The sequence below is a fragment of the Rhamphochromis sp. 'chilingali' genome (assembly GCF_963969265.1).
Source record: "Rhamphochromis sp. 'chilingali' genome assembly, chromosome: 5".
Lineage (NCBI taxonomy): Eukaryota > Metazoa > Chordata > Actinopteri > Cichliformes > Cichlidae > Rhamphochromis > Rhamphochromis sp. 'chilingali'.
In genome coordinates this window covers 26,438,494-26,450,114 of record NC_137932.1, presented here as the reverse complement: position 1 = coordinate 26,450,114, position 11,621 = coordinate 26,438,494, and the positions used below count along the sequence as shown (strand labels likewise).

The following is an 11,621-nucleotide window of genomic DNA, read 5'->3' as shown; positions in this document are numbered from 1 at the left end:
GTCTGTGAGCAACTATGAGCTGAAAGATCTTTCTAGAAATACGAAATGTTTTCGCTCTTCTGTTGCTTTTTCATATATTTCCACAACATTAATATTGATCTCACCTGTTTCATGCTTTTATACATAAAACCGGACTCGTGTGATTTGAGGCTGCTGTGGTTGCTGTGCTGCACGTCTTCATTTAGATAATAGAGTTATCTAGTGGTTCAGAGGGAGAACTGCAGGAGGTGGAGCTGTGTTTTAGCATGGAAAACTTTTTATCTTTTAGGCGCAGATACAAATATGACAAGTATCAGTGTAAGATACAAAAGGTCAAATCAGTTAGCAGAGGGAACAGTGATCACACAGAAATGTAAGAATAGAAACATAACAGTGAATCTGGACATGTATACAGATGGAAGCAAACAAACAGGATGTAACACTACATTAAAGCCACAAATGGGAAGAAAACAACCCCAAAGGAAAATATATTTGATCTCAGGAATCCAAATCAGATGCTTTAGAGCAGGGATCGACAAGCCTGGGCATGCGTGTCACAGCTGGCACGTGAAGGGTTAACTGATGGCACGATCATAGCTGCACTGGCCATCGGGCATACCGATGGTGATTTTTGTTTTTATGGGGGGGAAATGATGGTTTTTTTTGGTTTTTTTGTAACGGTATAAACGATGAAAGGTGGTGGATTGGCCACACTGTAAGAGATATACATAAAAATTACAGTTAATAACTGTAAAATGGCAACAGTAAAAACAGTAAACATTGAATCTAAAAGAGTAATTGATTGTAATATGGACATTACATTTCTGTAAATTGAAAAACAGTGATTTGCTTTGGTGCCGCTTCTTAATGACTGTATCTTAGCTAACAACCCCAACTACCAGATTCAACTTGTAATTGGCTAAAAATAACTTAGCCTACCGGTGAGAGGGACGTTGCTAGCTGGCAGTTTTTACAAGCAATGTTGAACGTTCCATATTCAGACACTTCAAAAGCTTCAGGAGCATCAGTACCACGTAAATACACGGATACATCCGGATACTCGAGTCAGAATTCACAATGGGTTTTTGGGACTTTCTTGTGTATGGACCAATGTTTTCTTTTCTGAGCAAACCAGAAAGCTTTAATGAGCAGCTGGATTTGTGTCGCATTAACTGGCTGGACACAGAGGACATCGAAATGCAGCTGATTGAACTGAAAAGCTCGACTCTGTGGGGGTCAAAGTTTGCAGAACTATGAACGCTGGAATCCACAGCTGTGCGTGTTCATGGAGCTGCATTTTCACCTGCTGGACATCACTACCTGACAAGTTTAACTGTCTTCAGAACATTGCAGAGGCCTTATTGACAGTATTTGGCTCTACATATCTGTGTGAGCAGATTTTCTCTCGGAGACCTGTGTCTCTGAGTGGGAGACCAGAAATCACATTAACATGTGTGTCTCTGTATTAACAAACATGCCATATTGGCCCAGTTTACTTTTCTTATCAATGTTGTGAGGAGGCCATAAATAGCATTTGTATTTTCTGTTGTACAGTTCATTTGCTGTTATGGATAAAAAGTCTTTTTTTTGTTTCAAAATAGTTGATAACTATTCGCTGATAGCTGCCAACATCTGCGCACAAATATAATTCTATAAAGTGGTTCTATATAGTGTGTAACTGTTAATATAGAGCGTTATTAAATTTATTGCTAATGCAATCATATGGCACACTGACCTCTGAGGAAATTTTAGATGGCACTCGTCACCAGAAAGGTTGCCGACCTAAACCAGGGGGTTTAGAGTATCATAGAGTTTTTGTGGTTTGTTTTCTTTAAGTCATTTCACAGATTTTCTCTATAATTTTAATTCCTTGAATAAAACAACAAACTTAGGGGATGATTTTGTAATCCAACTTTATGTGTGAAAGATTTGACTAAACATAAAACAATCTTCCAACTAAGTCGTCATTCTTATCTTCTGAAATCAAACCAAATGTTCTGTTGTTTCTAAATCAGGGATTGATGAAATCTTTGGTTTCATCCATTTATGAACATGTTCTCATTCATATTAAATCGTAGTCTAAGTCAATCTTTAGAGGGATAAATGTCATTCATTATCTTCAAATGTGTTTCTGTTGTTTTGGGGGGAAGTTTGAAGTCCATTGTTCAAAGTCTGTTAATGAAACTGTATGAAGTTTATGTAGGATGTTTTTTCTATTTTGTATTTGTTTGAATTATTATGTGTTTTTAACTCTTTCTGCCATGATGTCAGGTCTCTCTTGAAAACAACATTTTTTAATCTCAATTAAATTTGCACCTGGAGAAATAAAGGATGATAATAATAATTTTGTCTTCAGGGAATCATTTCTCTGTAAAACAGCTTCTTCTGAAACTCTTGTTACATTTCTTGTTTATTGTTTGCTGGTTTTAGAAAAATGTCATCGTCTCTGTGTGAACTTAAACTCTACATGTGGTGTCAGCTATAATACGAGCTCTAGAGTCTAATAACGATGCTTTTATTATTGTCTGGTATCCAACCTAACCCTGGGCCTCTGGCTGAATGTGAAACACCAGCAGATGTTAAAAACTGTCTGGGTTACACATGCATCACGTCGTGTGCTTCCTAATGTAGCAGGTTGAAAAAAGCTACATGTTTATTTTTGTAAGAAAACCAATTACCCCCTTATTTTTTGTTTATTATTGTGACTTATTTTGACATTGTTATGTGTTGTTATATTGGTTATATTTCATTATGCCAGTAGATGGTGCTCTTGCACTGCTGTGGAACTACCAGAGAGACTCTAGCTATAGGCTCTGCGCATGCGCAGCTCAGAAATAAATGAGCTCCGGCCTGAGCAAGACGCTAACTTCGGTGTCCTCTCTATTAATCCACAGGTACTGACAAACAAACTTTTATGTTACCGAACTGGTTCTAAATGTCATGTAAGTTGAGTAACAACTGTTCGGCTATATTTTGAGATGAGAGTGATGATGTTGTTTTGTGGTATTTTGTTGTAATGAGTATTAGTGTATCATCGGCATAATGCTATAATGCTACGTAGCACTATAAGTATATGCTATGACAGTGGCAACCTGCGACTTCCGAAAATGTGTTGTAGTGTTTGTTTTAGTGTTAGCCAAGCAGTACTGAGTACATGTATTAAGAGGAAAGCTTTTTGTTGGTGAAACAACGTTGCAGTCGTCTGCCGCCATGTTGTGTTGCGTTCAAGGGACGCCATGTTCAAAAGTAATAGCGTATATGGCGCGAATGTGGGGAAAGGTTGTGTGAATGTGAGATGGGTTATTTTGGTATGTTGTTATGCTTTAACTGTGAGTGTTTTGTTTAAGTTGTGAGTATGTAAAGTCATTTTGAATTAGTTTGTATTTATTTTGCTTTTGAGAGAATGCTTTTTGTAACTTTATTTTTGTTTATGAACTCTGTTATTTTATGGGAAGAATGCATGGTCTAGTGTGATTTGTATTGTGTATATGTGCAGAAATAAATGAGCTCCGGCCTGAGCAAGACGCTAACTTCGGTGTCCTCTCTATTAATCCACAGTTTGCTCATATTTGGCTACGCAGTGCTCTCTAGCCTGTGTGCCGCTTGCTGCCGGTCCAGATTCCCCTAGGTCTGGTGCCGGTAGCAACTGGGGGCTCGTCCGGGATTGTCTAGTGGTGACGTGTGTGCCAAACGACCAGAACTGGTGTCCAAAGTCTCAGGGAAGGCTGCATTGAGTGCGTCATCCAGGGAGCCCAGGTCACAGTCAAAACGTCAAGATGGCCACTGTTACCCCACGGCGGTTGTTGATAGTAAAGATCCAGAAAAGACTTTGTGATTTGAGTGTGAGCCAGCTGCGCACTGTTGTTTCTTCAGTGGAGGATGGCAGTATGACTCGCAATCTTGATGGCTTAAGTGAACCAGAACTGTATGACCTGATCGTTGAATACATCAGAGGTGAAAAGTTGAGAGCGTTGGAGGATGAAGGTATGGCCCAGCTCTTGCTCCTCGACGACATCGTGAGTGACCTGCTGTCAACGGACGTCAGAGGGGCTGGAGGTCATCTGGCCGTGCCGCTTGAGATGGAAGACATTCCTAACCAGCAGCAGGATTGCCCTACTTCACCCCACACTGACCCCACACATCCTGACAGACACCTGGCTATGTCAGCTGACCACATCCCCACTCTACCATCACACCCTAACAAAGACTCTCACACACAGCCCATTCTACCGCAGGACAGAGACATCTCCACCTTTCCCTCATCCATGCTAAGAGACACTGATACGCCCACCAAGAACTTCAACATCCCAGCTTCAGTGTCACCAGCGCCTAGTGTCGCTGGGGTTTCCCCTGGCAGGGTGAGTCGTCCGTCCAGAGGATATGACCAAGTTTTGAGTCTAAGTGATGTGGCAGCTTTGTTTCCACGCAGAGAATTCAAGTTGCATGGTGGACAAATTTCAGATCTTGGCTCGGATATGTCCTACAGTAGTCTGTGCAAACAAATTGATGAGGGGTTACAAGAAGGGTTTACTGAGTGTGAAATAATCAGAACCGTGCTAAAGATAATGAAGCCTGGTACTCTCAAGGAAATGTTAACCAACAAAGATGATTTGACAGTTGATGGTTTGAAGAAACTTCTCCGCTCTCATATTCGAGACAAGAATAGCGCTGAACTCTTTCAAGAGCTAAGTAATGCTAAGCAGCAAGACAAAGAGAGTGCACAGCAGTTTTTGTACAGGATTGTAGGGTTAAAACAGCGTGTACTATTTGAGTCACGACAGCCTGGTGCAGACTTTAGCTATGACAAAAAGCTTGTGCAGGGCACATTTCTTCACACATTTTATCTAGGGTTCAATGAAAAAAACAACTATGTGAGACAAGACCTCAAACCTTTTCTTAATGACTTGCAGGTTAGTGATGACTTTTTGCTTGAACAGATTACAAAGTCCACCAGTGAGGAAGCTGAGAGACTGAGGCGACTGGGTACAGCATCTAAAATCAGACCTGTGACTGTAAGTGCCGCTCAGCTTGCTAACACGGACTTGACTGAGCAAGCGAAGGTTAACACTGAGCTACAGGCTAACCGTGCAGCTATTAGAGAACTGACTGCCCAAGTGTCTTCATTGACCAGACAGCTAACTAAAGTGGTGAGCCAGACTGATAGTGTGGCATCTGGAGACTCCTGCTCGCCCCTGAACCACCCTCCAACACCTCCAGCTGAGAACCGGGGCAGATGTGGTGATTGTGTACAGCAAGGCAAAGTGAGCTGCCCCCACTGCTTTGCGTGTGGCCAGCCAGGACACCGGGCTATTGGCTGCCTGCGGCGTAAGGTGTCGGGAAACGGGGTGAGGTCACTGGAGAGGGGCTGCCAGTGACCGAACAAGCCGAGGAGTCCCAAGCACACACCAGTTTTGCTAAGACTTCAAGTGTGGTGAGATCAAATGTACCCAGTCCTGCACCACCAGCGAAACCCACTGCACAGCTTATTGGGAACAGATGTATGGTCTCATGTGCCATCAATGGAGTACCACTTAAGATGCTGCTTGATTCAGGGGCCCAAGTGACCATGGTGTCAAGAGCATGGATAGAGAAAAACATCCCCCACATTAAGATCAAGCCACTTGAGTCCCTCCTTTCAGACCAGCCTCTGGAAATAGCGGCAGCTAATGGTACAGACGTTCCATTTGATGGTTGGGCAGACACGGAACTTCAAATTCAGAGTGTGAACTATGGGCATGTCGCCATACAAGTGCCAGTGCTTATCAGTCAGCACAACCTTAACTGTCCTATTTTGGGCAGCAACGTAATAGCTGAAATCCTAAAAACCAATAAAGAACAGAGAGGTGGGGCTGACCTGTCTGCGCTCCTCAAAGAAGCTTTAAGTGTCAGCAGCAGTGCAGTAGATGCTCTAGTTTCAGCACTTCAGATGCCCACCCCTGATGAAATAGATCCTGAGTGTAGTGTGAGAACAGGAAAAAAAGGTGTAATGATTCCTGCAGGACAGATTTGTGAAGTAAAGTGTAGAGTCAGAGAATGGCCAAGAGGTGGCCCACGACTCTTCCAACCAAATCTAGAGAACAGCTGCCCCGAGGGTTTGGAGTTGTTCCCAGCTTTGGTAGATGTCCCCAGTGGGTTGACAAAAATTGTTAAGATTCCCATTCAGAATCCTACCAAACATGACATTTTTCTCTCCAAAAGAACAGTCTTAGGTACATTGGAAGAGGTGACTGAAGTAAAACCTGTCAAGTATCTCTCCGCTGACGCAGGGTCATCAGCCCATACAAATGTAAAAGTGTGTTCAGTTCAGCTAGGTAACGAAAAGCACCAGACAGAAGTCAATGAAGGTCAGAGATGGCATCCACCTGTTGATTTGTCCTACCTGACAGAGGATGAACAAAAGGTAGTTAGAGATATGTTGTATGAACAGTCAGATGTTTTTGCCCAAAGTGACTCTGACATTGGTTGCATCCCAAGCTTGCAGTTGAAAATTAATCTGAAAGACGATACGCCTGTCCAGACATCCTACAATTCGGTCCCCAAACCTTTGTATAAAGAGGTAAAAGAATATGTTCAGAATTTGCTGGACAACGGCTGGATCAGAAAGTCCACATCACCCTACTCATCTCCGGTGGTGTGTGTCCGAAAGAAAGACAAAAGCTTACGCTTGTGTATTGACTTTCGGGGCCTTAACCGTAAAACCATTGCTGACCGCCACCCACTACCACGCATCCAAGACCTGCTGGATAATTTGGGGGGCTATTCATGGTTTTCAATACTCGACCAGGGTAGTGCGTACCACCAGGGCTTTGTTGATGAAAGCTCAAGACACCTGACAGCATTCAGCACGCCGTGGGGGTTGTACGAGTGGATCCGCCTCCCATTTGGCCTTACCAACGCCCCAGCAGCATTTCAGAGATGCATGGAGGGGGTCCTTGATGGTCTGAGGGATGAGTGCTGCTCACCATATTTAGATGATGTGCTTTGCTTTTCCAAGACTTTTCATGACCATGTTGATGATCTGAGGCATGTGCTTTGCCGCCTGCGAGAGCATGGTGTGAAGCTACGTCCCAAAAAATGTGAACTGTTTAAGCGTCAGGTCAGGTATGTTGGGCGCTTGGTGACCAGTGAAGGTGTCCAGATAGACCCAAAAGATCTCGAAGCAGTGGAACATTTGAGAGACCGAGAGCCAAAGAACGTGGGAGAGGTCAGAGCACTCCTAGGGTTTCTAGGTTATTACAGGACATTCATTCAGGACTTTTCTAGAATAGCGAGACCACTGTTTAAGCTTATTGAGAGTCCCAGTGATCCTAGCCTGCAATGTAGCTCAACTAGAGCCAAAATCAAGTTAAAGCGCACAAATGGTGGTCAGCTTCCTTCCAAAACACCAGTGCAATGGACAGCAGAACATCGTACTGTGGTGTCACGTCTGGTGGATATGTTAACCAGTCCACCTGTCCTGGCTTACCCAGATTTCAGTTTGCCCTTTGTGCTACACACAGATGCATCAAATGAAGGCCTGGGGGCTGTGCTTTATCAGCAACAGGGGGAAAAGCTCTGTGTCATTGCTTATGGTTCCAGGACACTCAAGCCTGCTGAGAAAAATTACCATCTCCATTCTGGCAAGCTTGAATTCCTTGCCCTGAAGTGGGCAATTTGTGATAAAGTTAGGGATTACCTCTACTATGCACCCACTTTCACAGTGTACACAGATAATAATCCCCTCACATACATCTTGAGCACAGCAAAGTTAAACGCTGTGGGACATCGGTGGGTGGGCGAATTAGCTGACTTCCATTTCACTGTAAAGTATAGACCAGGCAAGTCCAACACAGACGCTGACACGCTCTCCCGCTATCCATTGCCACTCCAGGAACACCTCATGGAGTATACTGAGACACTGTCCCCAGAAGTGGTTTCTGCAATCTGGCAAGGAGACAAAGCCATGAGAGACGGTGATGTACCATGGGTGGCTGCACTGCACTGTGTTGATGACACACCCCCTGAAGGTGCCCCTGTCATCACCCCAGAAAACATCAGGGCTGCGCAGAGGGAGGACCCCCCTATCTGTGAGGTGATAAATTTGAAAAGGAGTAGATGGAGTCCTAATAGTAAAGATAAGAGACAGCTAGGACAAGAGACACGTAGGCTAGTACATGAATGGAACAGACTTGTACTTGAGGAAGGAATACTGTACAGACAGACTGGACAAAGAAAACAGCTGATTCTACCCAGTAAGCTGAAGCAAACTGTACTGAAACACCTGCATGATGATATGGGACATGTTGGTGCTGACAAAGTCATTCAGTTAGCAAGGGAGAGGTTTTACTGGCCTTTTATGCAGCGTGACATTGAGGACTATGTCATTCGCCAGTGCCCTTGTATCAAACAGAAACGGCCAAATGTCCCAGAGAGAGCACCAATGGGCTCGATAACAACCAGTGCCCCCTTTGAACTCATTTCGGTTGACTATTTACATCTAGAACCAAGTAAAGGTGGCTTTGAGTACATTTTAGTCTTGGTAGATCACTTTACCCGTTTTGCCCAAGCTTACCCGACTAAGAATAAATCTGGCAAAACAGCAGCTGAGAAAATCTTTCTTGACTTTATCCCGCGTTTCGGGTACCCTGAAAAGCTGCATCATGACCAAGGCCGGGAGTTTGAGAACAACCTTTTCCAAAGACTCAAACAGCTGGCAGGAATAGGCCACTCTCGAACAACCCCCTACCACCCACAGGGAAATCCTGTTGAGCGTCTAAATAGAACACTTCTACAAATGCTACGGACTCTTCATGAGGAGAAAAAGGCAGAATGGAAGGATCATTTGCCCCATATAGTCCATGCATATAACTGCACAAGACATGAGGCAACGGGCTATTCACCTTTCTTCCTCCTTTATGGAAGAGCCCCACGCTTGCCTGTTGATCTGCTTTTTGATTTAAAACCTGAAAAAGAGTCACAGTCCAGACAGGAGTATGCACAAAAGTGGGCTGCACGCATGCAGGAAGCCTATAAAATTGCTTCAGAAAACAGTGCAAAGTCCTCTGCAAAGGGGAAAAAGCATTATGATCAGCACATCAAAGGCATCGCACTGCAACCAGGAGATCGAGTGCTTGTCAGAAATCTCTCCGAGCGAGGTGGTCCAGGCAAACTACGTGCCTACTGGGAAAAGAAAATTCACAGAGTTGTTGAGAAGATTGGAGATGGACCTGTATATAGGGTACAATCAGAAACAGGAGACAAAACCTTTCGTGTCCTGCATCGAAACCTCCTGCTGCTTGTGACTGATTTGCCGGTAGAGCAAGATCAGCAGGGACGTCAGAAAAGACAAACGCAAAGACTGGGAGAGACAAACCCCAATGAAACAGTGGAACATGAGTCTGATCATTCGGATGAAGAGGAAGGGTACACATACAGCCTGAGAACTATACCTGTGTATCAGTGGAGGAGAGTTAACCCCAAAAGGCCTCAGCCGAGACCACACAGTGAACTGAGAGCTGTAGCTCCTGAGTTTCAGCCAATAAGACACGAAATGGAATCAGTGGAAGTGCAGCAGGGAAGTGCAGTCCCACCAGCTGTATCTACAGAACCAGCAGATTTCCCAATGCCTGTTGTTTCATCACCAACTGTGGAAACCCAGGAGGAACCTGCAACTGAGGATCTTATGGAGGACACAGGGTCGGAGAGCTGTGTGGATAACAGGGACCCTGCCCCAGAGACACCAGAATGGGATGTGCCACCAATACGGAGGTCGACCAGAGCTGTGAAACCGAGAGAGGTTTTTACATATAGCCAAATGGGACAGCCTTCATATCAGCTCTGGAGACCTGGAGCAAACATGATGCTTGCATATGTTCCCTGCCACATGCCACTTTACCCAGCTGTTCCTGACTGTTATTACCCCACACCAGTATGGACATGTTAGACTGGTGACCAAAAGACCTTTTGACATTACTCCTGGAACTGTAATAGTTTTGACTATTAGACTTTAAAGACTTTGGGCAAACGCCATGAAGTGTGTTAGTTTGGTTCCAGATGTCCGGAGCCATCTCTTAAAGCAGGGGAGAGTGTAGCAGGTTGAAAAAAGCTACATGTTTATTTTTGTAAGAAAACCAATTACCCCCTTATTTTTTGTTTATTATTGTGACTTATTTTGACATTGTTATGTGTTGTTATATTGGTTATATTTCATTATGCCAGTAGATGGTGCTCTTGCACTGCTGTGGAACTACCAGAGAGACTCTAGCTATAGGCTCTGCGCATGCGCAGCTCAGAAATAAATGAGCTCCGGCCTGAGCAAGACGCTAACTTCGGTGTCCTCTCTATTAATCCACAGGTACTGACAAACAAACTTTTATGTTACCGAACTGGTTCTAAATGTCATGTAAGTTGAGTAACAACTGTTCGGCTATATTTTGAGATGAGAGTGATGATGTTGTTTTGTGGTATTTTGTTGTAATGAGTATTAGTGTATCATCGGCATAATGCTATAATGCTACGTAGCACTATAAGTATATGCTATGACAGTGGCAACCTGCGACTTCCGAAAATGTGTTGTAGTGTTTGTTTTAGTGTTAGCCAAGCAGTACTGAGTACATGTATTAAGAGGAAAGCTTTTTGTTGGTGAAACAACGTTGCAGTCGTCTGCCGCCATGTTGTGTTGCGTTCAAGGGACGCCATGTTCAAAAGTAATAGCGTATATGGCGCGAATGTGGGGAAAGGTTGTGTGAATGTGAGATGGGTTATTTTGGTATGTTGTTATGCTTTAACTGTGAGTGTTTTGTTTAAGTTGTGAGTATGTAAAGTCATTTTGAATTAGTTTGTATTTATTTTGCTTTTGAGAGAATGCTTTTTGTAACTTTATTTTTGTTTATGAACTCTGTTATTTTATGGGAAGAATGCATGGTCTAGTGTGATTTGTATTGTGTATATGTGCAGAAATAAATGAGCTCCGGCCTGAGCAAGACGCTAACTTCGGTGTCCTCTCTATTAATCCACAGTTTGCTCATATTTGGCTACGCAGTGCTCTCTAGCCTGTGTGCCACTTGCTGCCGGTCCAGATTCCCCTAGGTCTGGTGCCGGTAACACTAACATGGATATGATTGGAATCTGGGCCTGTTCAACCGGTGCTGGTATCATTGTTGTTTCTGAGACTTTCCGAATCTTTACTGGATAAAAACGTAGCAACTGATGGATTTAACATTTAGCGCTCAGACTGTCCCAGAAAATCCATCTTTCAGATGGATGATTTTCATTGGGACTGGCTTTCTTCTGTATCTGATGATTTTAAGGCACGCTGCTTGTTTTTAAAACTAACTCAAATTATTTAAAGCAGGGGTGCCCAATCCCGGTCCTCGAGAGCTACCGTCCTGCAGCTTTTAGATGCATCCCTACTCCAACACAGCTGAATCAAATGGTTTGATTACCTCTTCAGCATGCCATCGTGTTTGGCAAAGGCCTGATAACAAGCCATTCATTTGATTCAGCTGTGTTGGAGTAGGGATGCATCTAAAAGCTGCAGGACGGTAGCTCTCGAGGACTGGGATTGGGCAGCCCTGATTTAAAGCCTCACACGCCTTGATCCTAAACACCCAGATAAATCTTCTCTTATTGACCTTTTTTTAACTAATATGCTGCATAAGTTT

The 11,621-nt window shown here is 43.7% G+C and overlaps 1 protein-coding gene across 1 annotated transcript; it reads left to right on the top strand.

The window, feature by feature from the left end:
- Nucleotides 1–3,755: 3,755 nt before the first annotated feature.
- LOC308396665 (uncharacterized protein) lies at nt 3,756–5,354 on the top strand (the record flags this gene model as incomplete). The annotated part of the gene is made up of 2 exons (XM_080882162.1): nt 3,756–4,337; nt 4,917–5,354. 2 exons carry the CDS (start codon nt 3,756–3,758, stop codon nt 5,352–5,354), a joined length of 1,020 nt encoding a protein of 339 aa, XP_080738288.1.
- Between the last annotated feature and the right edge of the window lie 6,267 nt (nt 5,355–11,621).